Source organism: Misgurnus anguillicaudatus, chromosome 1, assembly GCF_027580225.2.
Source record: "Misgurnus anguillicaudatus chromosome 1, ASM2758022v2, whole genome shotgun sequence".
NCBI classification, from domain to species: Eukaryota; Metazoa; Chordata; class Actinopteri; order Cypriniformes; family Cobitidae; genus Misgurnus; species Misgurnus anguillicaudatus.
In genome coordinates this window covers 12534796-12554118 of record NC_073337.2, presented here as the reverse complement: position 1 = coordinate 12554118, position 19323 = coordinate 12534796, and the positions used below count along the sequence as shown (strand labels likewise).

General features: G+C 35.9%; 1 protein-coding gene and 1 long non-coding RNA gene across 2 annotated transcripts in view; one reads left to right on the top strand and one right to left on the bottom strand.

Annotated features, from left to right (window-relative positions):
• Nucleotides 1-19323, top strand: part of LOC129431750 (copine-8) — a 150029-nt gene that overhangs the window by 113063 nt on the left and 17643 nt on the right. The window contains exons 12-13 of the mRNA XM_055189769.2: nt 1178-1231; nt 1705-1766. Of these exons, the coding sequence (XP_055045744.1) occupies nt 1178-1231; nt 1705-1766 (116 nt within the window). The remainder of the gene's footprint in view (nt 1-1177; nt 1232-1704; nt 1767-19323) is intronic.
• LOC129425625 (uncharacterized) lies at nt 3971-9072 on the bottom strand. Its single transcript, XR_012369180.1, has 7 exons — nt 8623-9072; nt 7999-8127; nt 7194-7262; nt 6733-6885; nt 6171-6250; nt 5425-5906; nt 3971-5314 (listed from the first exon to the last, which is right to left on the bottom strand). It is a non-coding gene; the product is annotated as an uncharacterized lncRNA (long non-coding RNA).

Here is a 19323-nt window from a genome sequence, read left to right as displayed (position 1 = left end):
ATTAATTAAATTAACATTTAATAAGCATCTGTTGCGGTAATGATAATCAAAATGTCGTGTAAGCATTCTGACAAGACAATATTTCAAATTAACTGTACAAAAAATGATCTTACCTGGTAGCCATCTTGAAGTAACTGGTCCATGTGCTTGGTCACTCAAAATCAAACTTTATTAAAATTCTGTATGTGTGCTTAAACTGTTCTCAAACAGTGTTGCGGAGGATGAGAACATCAGGCATGGACACATCATTTTCCTAATTTTTCTTCATTATTATTATACATGAATATTCAGTAAATATTTTTTCTGTCATCTAAAGTAGTCTAGCAAAACATTTTTGTGTTAAATTACAACATAACGCATGTTCAAACACAGCTGGACACATTGCGGTAATGAGAATTTCAGCAGAAAATGAGATAAAATTTACAATTATAACTTCTTATGTTGAAATCACACATTGTGCAAGGTAGAACACAGTATTGTGTTAATTCTGATGCTTTTAAATGTTACTATATTACACATTTTAAAGCTAAAATCATTAGTGCCGTGGTGTTTCAATGGTTTTGTGAGAATCACCTGTCTGTTCTTTCAATTTAAACATATTGTATGTTTTTATAATTCAATTTGAGGGTAATTTCTCCATTTTACATTCCAATATTTATTTGTGATAAAATGTGATTAATTAGCGAATAATTAATTGGTATAATGTGATTACAAATTTTAATAATTAATAATGCTTTAATTAATAGGTAAATATAAAACAGATTTATCTTGCTCATTAAATTAAAAGAGTTTAATGTACTATGTAGGCACACTTTGACGTTTGTTTTTATATTATTCTCTTTCAAATTTAAACAGAAAAGTTACTTTTCTGTTCAGCAAAAAAAAAAAAATAGAATAATAATGTCAGAAAATAGAAGTGCTGTATATAGACAAACTGCATGATGATAATTTATTTACATTTGGTTACATCACATTGTCAGGCAATTTTATTCAACACATGTGCTGATAGTGTGTGAAGCTCAAATACGCTGTGTATAGCCCGGTATTTAAACTCATGACCTGCTGGGCATTGCTTGCAACCACCCTTTACCTATAGAGAGCTTTAAGGAACACCTGCAGTATTGTACCGTAGTTTTGATTTGCTAAATAATTATAATCGCCTACCCTCTCCATACAGGTCATAAACCCCAAGAAGAAAGGCAAGAAGAAAAAATACCTCAACTCTGGAACAGTAAGCAGAGACTTTTTTATGACTATTTGTTGTGAATTTTGGTAATGATGCTGCAAACGTAGTGGCATTTTGACAGCTGTTAACACAACAGCTTTTCAAGTTAGTGTAGCATAACAAAATGTTTTTTAAGTTCTTGTAAATTTGGACAGTACAAAGAATAAATAATTGTTTATTTTTAATGTTGCCAAATAATTTTCTGTCTTCTTTTTACATTTTTGTTTGTTTGTTTTTACATTGCTTGTTACTTTTATTAGGCTACTTATTGTAATAGTAATTGTATGCTGAAGCGTAGCATGTCACCCTAACTGAGATCCTTATAATAAAGACTGTTCTGAAAAAATATTTTAAAAAATATGCCATCTGACAACTACAGTACTTCTATAAAAGCTAATTTAAATATTGAGTGGCTTATATCTAGCAGTGATTTTTTTAAAGTTTTTTTTACGATATTTACCTATGTGCCTTTTTTTTAGGTTACGCTCCTGTCATTTCTTGTTGACACTGAAGTTACCTTCCTAGACTATATCAAGGGCGGGTGAGTCATGTTTGCTCTTTCTTTTATAATTAGCCTCTAAGGGAAACCTCACACAACAAGTGCGTGGAAAGCAAAACGACTGATCGAGTAGTCGTCAGGTCTCTGTTTTAAGTGCTTCTGGGTAATTACACAGCCAGCAGAAATGACAGACTTCATACGAGCAAGTCGGACACCATGAGTGATCTAGTCCATTCATGGCAGATGAAGCTGTGTTGCTAATCTTAGCGCTGGTTGTTTGAATGTATTGGTATGTGTGTGTGATGTGATGAAATGTAAGCTATGCTGCCTGTCGGTTTTAGAGGGGTGGGCAGGGTGCATCCATGCATGGCAGAACGCACGCCCACGTTGAGCGACATTTTTCATTATGGAGGCTGCAGTCACATAACATCACCAGCATCCATTCTAATAACGTCTCTGTCCTTATAGGCCTGAGCTGGTTTGGCAAAATGTCATTGCATTGGAACTGAATTTGTCTTTGGCACTGCCATCATTAATCAATATCATTCAAATTAAAAGCAGAACTGAAACGTAAAGAATCTATTAACAAGCAAGATCTTATGGGATAAGTATGTCAATGAAAAACACATACCTACCCAAATGCACACAGATGCACTATTTTTAAACTCCCTAAGCATTTTTTTCTCAGCAGTAATGGCTGATGTTTTCCTGTGCGTGTTATTGTGTGAACGACTAGAGTGGAAAGTTGTGTATGGCTGTAAATGGATTTTTGTCGAGAACTCTTTCACATTATGTAAGAAAAGTTGTGTTTTCGGTTTTCCTATTTATGCACATTTTCCTCTCCATTTTCCATAAAAGCTTCTCTGCACCTGTTGGCTGTCGCAATTTGAGGCACTGTTAGTGTAATTCTCCTTGACAGTGTTTGTGCTGTAGCCTACAGCGAAATACTAAAACTTGGTGTGAGCACACTTACCGGTTTGGAGAAAACGTTGATATGTTATAGCTACATTACTTACATAAGACCAGATTTCAATGCAACCGTTCATTGGAGCGTAGCCAACGTACAAAGTATGTAAATGCAGTAAGGAAGAATACAATTATCTTGTGTGGAGAATGAGTTTAAAATATGTGTCAAGACCTACAGTACAAAAACTAGTTAGAACGAGTAACAATAATGTAATATAGTGTAGTTTCAGTAGTGATTTTGGGTAGTTTTTCTGCGCTAAGCACTGAGCACCCAGAGTTACAAAATTTTCAACTTCGGGTGAAACGCTCAGGTCGTCCTTGTCAGTTTTCACTCGGCCGTCCAATCACAGTAAAAGATATTACACTGCAAAAAAATGACTTTTTTAGTATTTTTGTCTTGTTTTTAGTACAAATATCTAAAAATTCTTTAATGCAAGATGAATTTTCTTGATAAGCAAAATGACCTTAGAAAATAAGTCTAGTTTTTAGTAAGGCGGGGCGATATGGCTAAAAAAAATTTAAAGAAAATGTTTTCCATATCAGTCGATTTTGATAATTATCATGATAAATGACAAATCTTTATTCCTGTCAAATTTAAAGGCAGATTTTTGCTCCTGAACGAAAGTTGTAAAAACCAGACAGTTAATTATGGTTTTAAACTACTTTTTATTCAGAACATAACAAATACTAAAATCGTGTTTTAATTTTCAGGCATCTGTATTAAATGTAAACATATTTGTTATGAAATTAACATTTCTGCAATGGAAAGCAGCAGGCTACTGTCACTTTAAGACCCGAGACAGTTTTAGGGCCCTATTTTAACGATCTAAGCACATTGTCTAAAGCGGACAGCGCAACGTCTAAATGGGCGTGTCCGAATCCACTTTTGCTAATTTAACGACGGGAAAAATGGTTTGTGCGCCGAGCGCATGATCGAAAAAGGTTGGTCCTTTGTTTTTAATGAGTAATGGGAGTATTTTGGGCGTAACGTACAATAAACCAATGAGAGTCTCAGCTCTCATCCCCTTTAAAACCCTGTTGCGCTGGCGCTACACTCTTAAAAAAAAAGGTTCTATATCAAACCAGAAATGGTTCTATCACCCGCTTCATATATGGAACCCCCAAATGGTTCAATATAGAACCACTTTAATGGGTTCATTAAAAAGAACCCCAAATGGTTCTTTGAATCAAAGTTAGATGGTTCTATTTAGAACCATTAAAGGTTCTTTATTATTATGAGTAATTTATTATTGATAAGAAATTATAACCGATCTAGAAAATTATAAAAGTTTACTATTTATTAATTGTATTATACAGAAATATAAATCTATAAAAATTACTTAAAATCACATCTCTTTATTCTGTATTAGACAGCAAAACTTTAGTTTACATTTAAAATGTCTCATTACATTCAACCATTTAGTTATTTAATTATTTCCATTAAGCATTTTCACTTTTTAATAAACATGCATACGTTTATATATAAATAATATATATAAATAAATTGCATCTCTGTATTAAACAGCTAAACTCTTAATTACACTATACATTAAAAATTTTGTTCAAGATATTTCCCTTACGCATAGATACTGTACAGTATATGCAGTACTAATTTTTAGTAACTTACATGTGTCTGAAATGATGAAAATAAATCACGGTAACACTTTAAAATAAGGTTCATTAGTTAACATTAGTTAGCTACATTAGTTAACATGAACTAATAATGAACAGCCTTTATTAATCTTGGTTAATGTTAATTTCAACAATTACTTTATTAAAATCTTGTTAACATTAGTTAATGCACTCTGAACTAACATGAACAAGCAATTAAAGCTTACATTTTTATTAACTAACATTAACAAAGATGAATAAATACTGTAACAAATGTATTGCTTATGGTTTGTTCAAGTTAGTTAATACATTAACCAATGCCAACTAATGAACCTTATTGTAAAGTGTCACCGAAATCACAATGCATTTAAAGACAATTCATGAACAATCTATTAAATAGAATGACAATTTACACAAGTTGATTGTACATTTGTTTTGTACAGGTATTAAAACTTAAGCATATATTTTATAAATTAAAGTCACTGTGTGCTTAATGGCAAAAGGGTATTGAACATTGAGGAGAAAAAAAAAAACGCAAACAGTTGTCACGGAGTGACTATGCGGGGCGGAACCAAAAGGAGAGTGAAGAGGTTCCGCCCGGACCGTTTGTACAGACACCGGCACTTCCGGGTTCCCCGGGAATCCCCGCACTCGCTGAAACAAGGCACAGCTGTGTGAGTGACGTGGCGAGCGATGGTTGGGCGAGCCACGCCATGGAGGAGGATATAAAGAGAGAAGGTAGAAGTTACTGGAAGGGTCGATTTTCGAGTCAACTTCCGCCTTGGGCAGCACAACGAAGACCAGCCTCCGAAGAGTCTGCAGGCTCTGCTGAACCGGCGACCGCTAGGTAGCGGGCGGAAAGAGTGTGGGGCTGGTCCGGGCGAAAGGACGGCGTGGTTGTGTATAGGAAGTTACTTGTCAGAGTGAAGTTTGATCGCGTTGGATATACGCTGCAGATGCTGGGTTGTTAGTCCTTCGGGTGCTGAAATACGTAGTTCTGCTATGGCTAGGAGCTGTGGAGAGAGAAGAAACACGGTTCAACAGTCAAGTAAGAACCTCTTGAAACGGAAATACACAAAGCTTTCTTGAAGTGTCGTGCTGTGTCCTTGTCGTCCGTACTCACCTTAGGAGGGTCTTGGACCTTTGTGGATGCCATCAGGGGCCGCCGCGACGGTGTGTGCCCAACCCACCCAGATACGCTCTGTAGCGGTGTTCCAGCTGGAGTCACGTGGAAACCCCTCCAACGTCCCTGGCCCCGTAATACTCCCCCTGAGGGCGAGAAGCGAGATTTTTAGATTCCCTTTCCCATTCCCCACTTTAGTTTTAAATAATTTAAATAAAGTTTCTATTTTTATATTTTACTTATCTCTGGTTTGTCTGGTTATTGGGGTGCTTTGGGACCTCCTCGAGGTGGAACTAGGAGGAGCGTGATCCGCGACAGGGGCGGCCCGCTTCTCCGACCTGTGACACATCATTCCACAGCCTGTGATGTCAATGTCTTCCACATATTAAGTTCACATTGTCCATTATACAGTTGATACTTTCAGATTTGAGAAGATCAGGAGAGCCGTTGAACACTATGGTTGGTGTGGGACCTTTGGGTTCCTGTAAAACAAACATTTCACCTTTTAAGTGCTTTTTACCAATTAACAGAAGCCATCAAATAGACTTAAAATTATCCCATAATAACACAAATAAAGTATGACAACTAGGCAAGCGACACTCACGAACCAACAAGACTCATAATAATTGATGTGGAGCTGTATGCTATTTAAGGGTAAACAGAGTAATATTTTTTATATTTGCATTGAATGTTACTTTAAATAAAGTGCCTCAAATGCTAACTAAATTACAGAAGACTATACCTACACTATTTACACAGTCAAGGAAGCTGGGATTTTCTTGAAATAATGCTTGCAATAACATAAGTGCAGCATTCCTCACCAGACCTACAAAGATACAAATTATTGTACATTATCAATAGATATCAATTACAGGGACATTTTACTCAAAAAAGAAAACTCATTCACTCACTCGTTATTTCAAACATTCACAGTTTTTTTTTCTTCAGCAGAACACTAACACAAAAAAGATTTTGAAGAATGTTTGTAACCGAACAACTGTGCTAGCAATTTAATGGACACAAAACCAATGCAGGTCAATGGGCACCATTGTTGTTTGATTACCATACTTTTTCAAAATTTCTTCTGTTGTGTTCTGCTGAAGAAAGTGACGACAATTTTAATTTGTGGGTAAACTTTAACTCTTTCTCAGCCAGTGTCTCTTAATTAACAAGTTTACTCTTCAATGGCAAGGAAAAAGTTTATACTAACATTATTTTCATATTTTCACTTATACAATTTATAGGTGCTAGAACCTTTACATTGACTATGCAAATAAGGCTACTTTACACTGGACAAAGAACAAGTACCTTCTGTGGTTTCCTCTCCAATGAGATTGGCGTAGAGATGTTTTTACTTCCTTCTTTTGCACTCCTGATGATGTTTGGGGCCATTTTATTAAGAGATGTTTCCATGTTCTTCACCAAGTCTGTTCCAAACCACATTGTCATTCCACGCAGCATCTTAAAACACAAAATCTTTATATATCCACTTTCAGACAAACAAGTTGCTTAAAGTCTACATTAACTTGAGGTTGCAATTGACTAGTGATGTATTTTTCAAAACACAATGTTCAATAAAAAAATAGTGTGAAATATACAGAATTTAAATTAAATCCTCAAACACTTTACAGTCTTTAATGCTAAATTCTAAATGAAATACATACAGTAAGAATTATCATTAAAGCTACAAAACAGATTTCTTTTATTTTGCTCTTTGATGAACATTAGTGACAGAATTCAGGTTTACAAGGTCCTTTTAAGCACCTTACCTTTTTGCATCAATGGGGTTTATATTTTAAAGCCAGTGACGTGTCTGACCATTTATTAACCATGGTTATCTGTGAGGGAGAGGAAAAAAGCATATAAATTACACTTCACAAACCAAATACACATAAAAACCTGAACACGTTTGGGTTTTAAAACATTTGAATGTTAAATGTAAGTGTCTTAACAGCTACCATCACATTAATTAATTGTGTGCATCACAGAAAACATATATCTAGACGTGTTGCGGATACGAACGCTGCACTGCAATCGTGCATTTATAATACAGACCAGCAGAACGTTCTTAACTGTGGCCAGCAGTTTCCACTTTCCTTCAAGGTTTAGCTCCAACCCTGATAAAACACTCGTGAACAAGCGAAAAAAAACTCACGGAATATGTGTAAAACTGCGACAAACATTTACATATAATTTCCCTTCCACCGTCTTCCACCCGGTTCCTTTGACCACGCGCTTCATTGAAATAACACCCCTGTCTCGAATTTCGTCTCCTTACAACACAGCTGTCTTATTGTGCTTGGCAATTTAATTTAAAATGACAAAGAAATAAAACAGGACTGTAACGTAATTAATTAAAACCCGGAACAAAATGTATTTAACAGAGCTTTTATAACTGACGGTTGACGAAACCCATCAGTGCTTTAACGTTACCAGCAGTATTTTTTAACTGAGGTAAATAAATGTAGCTAGTATCACTATTTAGCACAAGACCTACTCTAACAAAATAAATATTAACTAATTATACTAAATATTTCAGTAATATTGTTTCAAAAATGTAGAAAGTTTACTTACCTCAGGGTACAAACAAGCAGAAATGCCGGTCCGGAGTCCGAACTCCTCAGTTTGAAAAAATAACTGTCACGCCTCGAGGCTCATCTTCGCGTATGGTGGTGGTCTCTGCCTCTCCACATCATCACCGCTCTGGTTTAATAAACAGAGGAATATAAACACACACACATACATAAATAACATGTTTAATATAAGAAAGCTTGACGGTGAAAGATTTTATACCCTAAAATTGCCAAATTTCCCTCAGACATCACACGTAATTGAATTAAACACTATTGGGCGGTTTTCTCGGACAGGACTTATCACTGACTAAAATACTGACATCTCTTAACATATGAGTGCTATTGTTTTGTCTCAAAATGCCCGCCAGTATTGTATTTTATAAGGTTTGTTTGTAAAAATGTCCCAATTATAATTAAGACGGAGTCCGACTCCTAAACCCTGTCCGGTATTATCTTAACTAAAATAGCTCCACTTTAACTCGGACACATAACATAACACACACTTTAAGTCGGTCACATAACATAACACACCTTTATATAACTTATATGTTTACAAAAACGTCGAGTATTTGCGTCTTTGCCAATTAATATAGTCTAAAATTAACATTTATTTACAAACACTTACCTGACGTGACCTTGAGGAAACGGCTGATGAGTTGTGCCGTTGTGGGAAACAGTGAGTGATTCCGGCTGTTACATGCGGAATGATCTCAGATGAAATGACCTGTGATTCAGATCCTTCCGAGTTAAGTTAAGACATTTTAAATTAAAAACTCACGCACATACTGTACATACACAAGCGCGCGCGAGCGGGTCGCGCGCACGCGCGCGCGCACACGGGTACACACACGGGCATATTTAGAAGTTTTATTTAAGATTGTTATGATATTGGGACTATTTCTCCACCCGCTCCTTCAGCTCTGAAGTTCAAATTCGCATGCAGTCCGGTTATAACAAATGTAAAAGATATGAAACATCACTCAACAGCAATATCAATTAAGTGCAATCCTAAAATATGATTTAAAACATAACCCTCTCATTGTTAAGTATGAGAAATTAAAATGAATTAAATCGCATGTTTAAACGCCACAGAGATATCAGAGCCAGCAGTCTGATGGGCTTGCCGAGGAGAGGCTGCGCTGGGCGGTGTGTGAGCGCTTAAGTGTCTGTGATTTTCTGGAGCTCTTATGGAGCTCATCTACGTCCGAAAGTGTCCGAGCACATTTTTAAATATACGCTATCTTTATTAACCGACCGCATATTTAAACTTTAAGCACATACATTCACGCATGAACAACTCTTACAATTACATTTTGTGACCAAATAACAGTAATATTATGAGCATTTTTTTGTCAGGAAACATAGCTGTCATAAGTCCACATATTTACCTGATTTGTCTTAATTAGTTCACTCAACACTAGCCATTCTGAATTTTGACTGGATTTGAAAATAACCATTCACTTAATGTTTTAAACACAGATCTTCTCAACTAGCTCAAACAAAAAAATTGGTTTAACTTATATATTTTTGCCCGTCCAACATTTCATTAGTTGGATTTTTTACAGTGTACACTAAATATTAGTAGCCTATTTGTTGACTCTCTCTTTATTTGACCACAACCTATTGACACAAAAAGGTTTGTGAATGAGTTGTGTAGGTTTGTAAATGAGTTGTGTAGGTCTGCAATTATTATGTAATCTTTAGTTTACACTTCAGTCACAAAACATGAATTATAGAACCATTTTAATAAAAATGGTTCTTTGCCTTCCAAGGGTTCTATATGGAACCCGTTTTTTGGTAAAAGGTTCTATTGGCCAAGTATAGAACCCCACGGTTCTATATAGAACCTCAAGGAACCTTTTTTTTTTAGAGTGTATGTTTAATCCCTATTTAGATGATGGACTTTGTAAACTGAAAAACTAAGCGGAGGAAGAAGATCCCCAGTTTAAGATTAATGTTAAATAATTGTGTTGTTTTTCATTTGTATTGAAATTGTTATTTTTTATTAAAACCTTTAAATCCTGTTTTCTTTTAGTCATGGAAGTAAAAAAGCAGACTTTTAATTGCTTTAAATGTCTATCCAATATCATAAAAAAATAATTTACAAGTACGTAAGAAAAGGTTTGTACCCTAAAAATACTTTATTTGTTACAAACAGGAGATAAAGAATTTACAAACGGCTCTCTGCACGTTTCAGCACTTGGACAGCGTCACACGTTTTTTTAAGCATTACTTAAAAATGTTTCTCATCTCACCATATCCGCAGGTACAGAGTCATCATATACAATAAATCCGTGAGGTAGTATTTAAAAACATTTAAAAATAGATGCATTTGTTTAAAGCAAAGCATTTATTTACTTACCAGGCTACAGGTAAAGCAGCTCTTTGTGCCTTCTAACATCTCATAATTAGTCCTCATTTATGTCCAAGAAACTCAATAATAATCTTTTACATTTTAATCCTTTAATCTTTCATATTTAAAAGCGTTTTTGTGCTGCTGAGCATTCATATGTGATAAGCAAACCTGCGTTGTCGTCCCGTTTATAGGCGCATATTACTAATGCGCTCTTTAAATAACAATAAACATATTGCGCCATTGACTTTAGACTTTAGACCAGGTTTTTGTTGGTCAATGGCGTAGTCTATTTTAGTTGCCTCAAAATAGCAACGCGCCAACAATGCGCCTGAACACACCTTATTTTCAGACCATGGTGCAAATGCATTTGCTATTTAAACAACGTGGCGCTAAACGTGAAAATTATAATTGCGCAGGGTGGAAACTAGCAAAAGACACTTGCGTTGCGCATTGCGCTGCATTGCGCCGGGTGTAAGATAGAGCCCTTAAGTTTTAATACTGATTGACATCCAGCTGTTTATGTTCACTTAAACAAGAAAGAAAACGTAGTTCACTGATCACGCATGTATTATATACGAGCTATAAACGCTAATAAATGGATGTCAAGAGCATCACGTTGCTGTGGGAGCGCACTGCTTTTCCTCAGCTTTCCTGAATTAGTCAAATGTCCTGTAAATATACTTTTAAAGGTGTGCGGTCGTGTGCGCACGCAAGGCGGATGCTGAAAGAAAGTACAGTATACTGTACCTATTTTGTCTGCTGTGCTCCGGGCTATGACAAAACCAATATTACACAAAAGAAAAATGTTTCTGCGCATTTGGATTCCATCCGCGTTATCATTGACTTCGAAACCTTTTCCTGGACAATACTTTATTCAATACCAAATCTGTATTTCTCGTATATCGGTATCGGCCATAAAAAACATATCATCCGACCACTAGCAGTCATCTGTGGGTGGAAAAAGAATGGCTATCTGTTGTCCAGAGTAAATATTTTAGTTTACAAATACTTTAACCAACATGCAGTTATTTAACTTGTTACAACCACCCAACCTCCATCAAAAGGCAGGGATTTTCTTCCTTCACCACTGCTCTCGTCATCCCTCATCAAGTCTTTCTTTGGCATCCCTGAGCAGTGATTGACACTAGTTTTGGAGTGCACCTCATTAACAGCAGGAGATGCCTCCAGAGAAAGACAACCAATGTGATCAAGAACAATCCAATCAGTTAATTGGTATTAGGGAGCCCTCAAGGAGTAAAACTTCACAAGCATCTGCGCTCGTAAATTACAGCATTGTGTGGAGTTATCTCAAAAGACAGCTGTTGTCAGTCATGTTTGCTTGTTTGGTGGGGGATTTCACAGCCTGGGTTGAGTCTTGCTAACAGCTGTTTTTACACATCGTGGGGAATAGCTTCACACATTTAGAATTGAAATCGGCTAAATGCTCTTATAGAAATGAAACATTAAATGATTGTTTGACTATTGTTTTGTGACCCTCTCTCTGAAATCCAGGCTAAAATCTCATAAGCTATTTATGAGATTAGGAGCATCAACGTTTGATTTCGCTCATCGATTTCACTTTCAGTTCAGTCTTTGACATGACCTTACTCGGTCAATATTAAAGATAGAATGTTCTTGATCATTTTATGTAAAGTTTAGCTGGGTTTTCACAGGCACAGTCACAATATGTGGCTTATGTGTACATGGTGATGTAGCATTTTTTTTTTATACCAAATTGCTGAACCCTCTGAAGTTCCACACATCCAGATGGACAGTGTCCCCTTAGCTCTAGTCAACAACATCTGTCCTCTCCCATGGTTATGTCACAAGACATTTCTCTAGTCACCAGCTCATGCATACAAAACAGCTTATCAGCTTTCAAGAGTCTTTGGAGAAGGAAGTCTTTCACCCAAAAAAAGAAAGCTGTCTTGAACTTGAAGTGACATCTTTGTCATAGAATGCTTCTTTGCAGAGTAAAGTAATATTTGGAATTTTTATTTAAAGGTGCAGTGTGTGATTTTTAGAAGGATCTCTTGACAGAAATGCAAAATAATATACAAAACTATATTATTTTTAGATTAGATTTTTTTATTCCAGGCAGTAGACAATATGGTAAATCATATAGTGCAAAAAAACGACGAGAAAAGAAAAAATAACAATCAAACAAATATACAATATTCAAATATACAGATATAATAATCATATTCTGCCTGAAAGGGAGTGGGAAGAAGACAACTTATTTAATCCCACCCCATTTGTAATTAATATTTAGGCTTCATATTTACTGTGCTCTCAGATTGATTTAAAAAAAAATATATATATATATATATCACGGTGGCGTTACCACAATAACAAATTAGTTTATATAACAGCAATTGTTTCCAACAAAATAATAAACATACAATCCAAACCATGATTAACGGATAATATCCAACGATAATAATAGACAATATACCAACAATGATAAAAGACAATATACTAATGATGGTAAATGGTACTGAGCACATGTTAACACTATAAGACACATGACACAATATAATAGAAGTAAACAATGCCAACAATGTAATGGACAATATAGCAACGATGGTAAGGAAACACTGAGCACATGTTCACACTATGAGACAGAGTACAACAACAATCTAAGTTAAAGACCCTCATCTCTATATTTTGACCAGATCCAGTGTTTATATAAGAATTTGAATTGATGAATAGTTTTGCATTGCTTTAATAGCAAGTCCAGTCTGTTCCAAAGTTTCACTCCACATACAGACACACAGTGACATTTACGTGTGGTTTGGGCTCTCGGTATGGAAACATGTCCAAAACCTCTCAAATTATGAGTTCGCACTGGAGTTTTAAAAAAACGTTGTAAGTTAGGGGGTAATAATTTATTAAATGCTTTGTATAAGACCATTGCTGTATTATATTGTACAAGATCATCAAAATTTAACAACTTTGACTGCGTAAACAGATTGTGAGTATGTTCTATAAAACCAACCTTATGAATGATCCTCATAGCTCTTTTCTGCAATATAATCAAAGGGTTTATTGTGTTCTGATAAGTATTTCCCCACACTTCAACACAATAAGTAAAATACGGTAATACCAAGGTACAATATAAAATACGGAGTGCATTTTTATCAAGATAGAGTTTTGCTTTATTTATAATTGATAAGCTTTTAGAGATTTTTGTTTTTATATATCTTACATGGGGTTTCCATGACAATTTACTATCAATTATTACTCCTAAAAATTTATTCTCATTCACTAGATCAATTTGGGTACCATCAATACTTATTTTCTGTTCATACATTTTTCTGCAACTCCCAAACATCATTACCTTAGTTTTATTTATGTTCAGGGATAATTTATTTGCGTCCATCCACTTTTTTATTATCTTTAGTTCCCTGTTTACCGTATTTACGAGCTCATTATAATCATCATTACTATAAAATATATTTGTGTCGTCTGCAAATAAAATTAATTTAAGTACCTTTGATACGTCAAACATATCATTTATGTACACATTGAACAGTTTTGGCCCCAATACTGACCCCTGGGGTACACCACAAGAAATGCCAAGAGTATCTGATAAATACTGACCCATTTTAACAAACTGTGACCTTCCAGTTAAATAACTTTTTAACCAATTTCCAGCCAGCCCCCTAATTCCATATCTTTCCATCTTTGTTAATAGAATTGAATGATCAATAGTATCAATAGGTCAATAAAAATACCAACTGCATACTTCTTTTGCTCCAATACATTAGTGACTTCTTCAATAGCTTCAATTATTGCCATAGAGGTAGTTCTCTTTGTCCTAAAGCCATACTGACCATCATTAATTACATGATGTTTCTCTAAAATTTTTGAGAATTGGGGCAAGAGAGAGATTGGTCTATAATTAGTAAAAGCATGTGTATTATCATTTTTAAAAAGTGGAATTACTTTAGCAATTTTCATTTTGCGTGGGAAACAGCCAGTCTGGAATGACAAATTACAAATATAGGTTAATGGTCATCAGGGATTATCAGGGATGTATAAAGAAAATTTCATAATGAACCGTTGTGTGTGTTTATTACCTTAGAATGAGACGTTTTATCTACATACACCGAGGGTCCCCTTACATGGAAGTCGCCATTTTGTGCCACCATGTTTATATAGAAGCCCTTAACGGACAAACTTTTTTACTAAGTTGTCTCCGACGATGACATGATTGTCCGGTGGTGGCTACCGTAGCTTCTCTATGTGTTTCAAAAGCGAGGGGTGAGCAGTGGACTGAGCCGTTGGTTGCAATTCGCAACCTCACCACTAGATGCCGCTAAAATTTACACACCAACAGCTCATCCTTCAATTTAAAATGCATATGTTAGCTGCCACAGGACAAGCATGTCGTCGTCTGAGACAACGTAGAGGATGAAACGCACTGTATAACAGTTTGTCCATTTAGGGCTACTGTAGAAACATGATGGCATCTTCCATGTACTATAAGGGGACCCGCGGTGTATGTACATAAAACGGCTCATTATAAGGTAGTAAAAACAATACAGTTCATTTTGTAAGGTTTTTATACATCATAGTTATTTATATGATATTGTTTTTCTGTCAAAAGATTTTCCTAAATGTTACACAGTGCATCTTTTAATACAATCACTTTTGCAAGCAAACAAGATGATTCGTTGTTAGTTATTTTGAATTTTGAATCAGAGTAAGGACTTAATCACAGTAAGATGTTTACATGACCCCAGCAAAGCTCTTCACCCCTGTTACATTATTTGCTAATTTGGCACAAGTGATGAACTTATATTTAGGTGTGTTGTTGTCTACAGTTTTAATTTATTTACGTTAAATGACAAACACGTGGATCTGAGGATGCGCTAATTCATAATAAGTGTTCGGATTGTCACGTGTGTGGTTCCCTTTTCCAAAATATGTGTCCTGCGTGTGGAGAAATCCTGTGTGCATCACGTGTTTTGTCAAAATAAGTGCCTGCTGCACACGCGTCAAAACCATTTATGATAAAAGAGACGCTCACGTTCCCTAAATTTTACGCAAGACACTCCCTTAACAGTAAACTCTGATTACGTATGAGATTATGCGAGTATCTGGCAAACGCGAGCGTCTTTTTTCAAGTTCAAGGCAGGAGGCACTTATTTTGGCATGACACGTGATGCACACACGATCTCTCAAAGCGCAGAACACATATTTTGAAATGACGAACCACACACATGACAAGCTACATACATGTTGTGAAGAACTTCGCATCGTGCGCTTCAAAAAAAGAAGTTACCAGCCGCCACTGGTCCCTATGGAAGTATTTCATTATTCTGTACCGTGATGAAGACAGAAATATTATGACAATGCCTGTAACGGTTTTAGACACTGTTGTCGAGTTGTTTACTGATAAAAACTGCAGCTTCAATCAATGCACTGTTAGCTTTGGATAAAAGCATCTATAATGTAAAAATGTAAGACTAACCAGCCTGATCTCACGAGAATTCATACGGATTTTACGACTTATACGTATAAATTTGTTTGAAGTGAATCATACCACAAATGAATGGGTATTTGGAAAAAAGCATGAATGAAACCCAATATCACAGGGGTGAAAACAAATCGTACAAAAATGTGCAAATGTACGAATTAACTCTTTCCCGCCATTGATTAGTTATCTCGTCAATTAAAAGAAAACATTTGCCTGGCAATGACGCTTCCCTGACGACATTTACGGTAATCTGTAATTCTGCTATTATCCACTAGATATTAGATCTTACCCAATTTATAAAAAACTGAAGCAAAAACGAATCCAACAACAGTTCTTTCAGCTTTTTTGCATTTGTTATTTTTGAAGAAACCTACCCATATTTAAAAAAGAGTGATGAAAACAAATGAAGATAGGATCATTTTTTTCCGTTTTTGTTTATTTGTTTGTTTGTTTAAAATCAGATGGTTTGTTCTTTTATTTTAAATATATTTGTATGTTTATATATTTACAGAAGAAAATTTTCCTGGAAGTCATTTTGTGAAACTTTTGTTAAAATCACAAAAAATGCTGGCGGCAACTTTAAAAAAAAAAGAAAACTGGCGAGGAATGAGTTAATAAAAATTAGACAGCTCATAAAAAGGATGAATTGAGTAAATTTAACAGTCAGTTTACTAGCACCACCAGCAACCTTTGTTATTTTTATACAGTTCTTTACTTAGTGATTGCATTTTACTGTCTATCATGGGTACAACTGTGATATGCGGTATACTGTATAAAATTGCAAATCTACATGAGACTTCATTTCATTTTCTCTTTTTTTTTTAGCCATTTTTGCCTTTATTAGATAAACAGTAATTAAGGAGACGACAGGAAAGTATAGGGTAAAGAGAGGGGTATGGGATTGGCAAAGGACCTCGAGCCGGGATTCGAACTTGGGTCGCCAGAAGTGCGTCTGCACCATGTGTCGGAGCACCGTCCACTACACCATCGGCTCCAATGAGACTTCATTTCATTTTCAATCACTTATACTGCATACAATTCAGTTTCACCTAAAATCCGTGAGGCCTTTGCCTTTGTCATTCAGTCGAATAATGAAACCCAATATTCTTCAGGATATTCTCTGAACATCTGAGTCCCATCTGTGGCAAAGACAGCCCTCATCTTCCAATTCCTATTTTCTCAGACGGTAAGTTTCGCACCTGCTGTAACAGGTATCCGCCCCCATTACAAACACTTAGATTGCAGGCACCTCAATGGGTTGCTTTTGCCACAAAGCTCTTATTTATGAAGCTGTCATCCCCTATTGGATCATGACTGTCATCTTTTCCACTTTAACCGCCTGATGAATGCTTTTTTTCCCATTGGAATTGGTGGTTATGTGGCACACACAGAGGCACAGATTGTTTTTTTATTTGCTTTTAGAAGCAGTTGGTATGACTATAGGAATCCCTGGGGCAGACAATAAAATGAAATATGTTTTGTGCGTGTGCAGCGACTGTATAGTAAATACTTTTTGATAGGCACAGATACTTGAGAGAAAACTTAATGAATAACTGAAATATTAGGTTTTGGTTTCTAATTTACTCTCTCTCTGTGTTTATTGTTGGAACTCGCTGGAATAAATAAAAAATGCTTTATAAGTAAATAGTACTTCATATCATTTGATTATTTTCATTTTGCATTTGGAATTCAACAGACAGAAACCGAAAGATAAGTTTACTCTTAATGAATTACACTAAAGGCATCAGTGAAGAGACATTACATTAAATTGTGTTTGAGATTAAGGACAAAAGACTCAAAACAGTAATATATATAAATCTTGTTTTCAGCTGTAGTGAAATACCCAATAAACACCATTGTGACATTGTGCATGCATCAGTTGAATTCTTTCTTCTACCAAAATGTGATGTCACTAGCGACAGTTGCAATGTCTTTACACCAGACACGAGTGAAACGTTATTATTAACACATACTGGTGTCCCACAGGGCTCAGTGCTGGTCCCCTTTCAGTTTTTTATCAAATGGATTTCATCCACTTGCATCACTTTATTTTTCTTTGGAATCTCTGAAAGTATTGTATTCAGTGACCTGGAGGACTCCTCACCATGTCATGCTTATCCTGACTTACTTTCACACAACCAAATCTTGTTACCCACAAGTGTGATAAACCTTAGAAGTCACCCTAGAAAACCAACACTGTGGCCTTTGTGAACAATGCTGCCACAACTGTCTTCTCTGTTCAGTACATGCACCACAACATGGAAATTGGGCCATTCCTGTGCCCCAAATGTTGTCAGCGCCTTATGTAGGTCTCAGTCATTTAACAGATAGACTACTGCCACATGTCACTTCTAGTGCATCCGAGATGTAGCTGTTCAGTTTGTGCCGAACCTCTGGAAATGCTGTCATGTTCACCTCTGCTCAAGTGTCCGCACTAGCTGTCACAACCAATTCAAGTCTATTTCTGGTCTGCAATGCTATCAGTGCTCTGACCAATGTCTTATCAAACTAGGCATGCTATTGTGCTAATCCAATCCAATCCAATCCAACTTTATTTATAGAGCACAGTTTAAACAACCACAAGGGTACCAAAGTGCTTTACTAATATCTGAAACTCTTTTCTATTGCACAATGTGCCTAACTAACATTTCTAACATGCACTACAATCATAAATGATAAAGCAGTAAATAAATACAGTAAATTGTATTTTGAATTTTTGTAATAAATGAAAAGTTTTTAAAAAGCACCTATTTCATTGCTAAAAACAACGTTATTTTGGTCTTCCTAAAAACCGCACTGATTTTGTACAAAACTTATTGATTTGACAAGCTCTGTGTCCCTGATTGGCGAGCTAATCTGTACGTTGTGATTGGCCTGAATACCTCTGACGCTCTTTACCATGTTTGAAAGATTCGCTCACAATGCAATGCTAACAGGAGTTAACTTACAGGCTGTGAATCTGAAGCATGAGGAATTATGATAATGTCGGTCTTGTCCACACTAACCGGTCCAGGATGTAAACTGTTGCCGACAATATATGTGTTTGTTGTAGTCAGTTATAATATTACAGCCTTGGTGCATAGTATGCTTAACATTTTGAGTTTACTCACTTCATTCTCGTGCAAAAGCCGTGCGCTCGCTTCCTGTAATCACGTCACTACTAAAGCAAGCTCCTGATTGGTTAACCCAAAGCGTTTTTCCGTCAAAGTTCACATTTTTCAACTTGCGCGTTTCCCGCGGCAATGCTCAATTCGCGCCATTCACACGAACTAGACGCACGAATGAAGACGAGTCGAATCGCGTCTACCGCGTCTACCTTTGTACTTTTTGAAAGGGTGCCGCCCTAGTGACAGCTTTTTGTACTGAGCATTGCTGTCTGTTGTATTCTGAATTTTCTGTGGAAAAGCATTCAAGAAAGTTTTCATTGTCTTTTGTGAATGTTACTTGTACATATGACAGTAAATTACTTGGACTACACATGAATA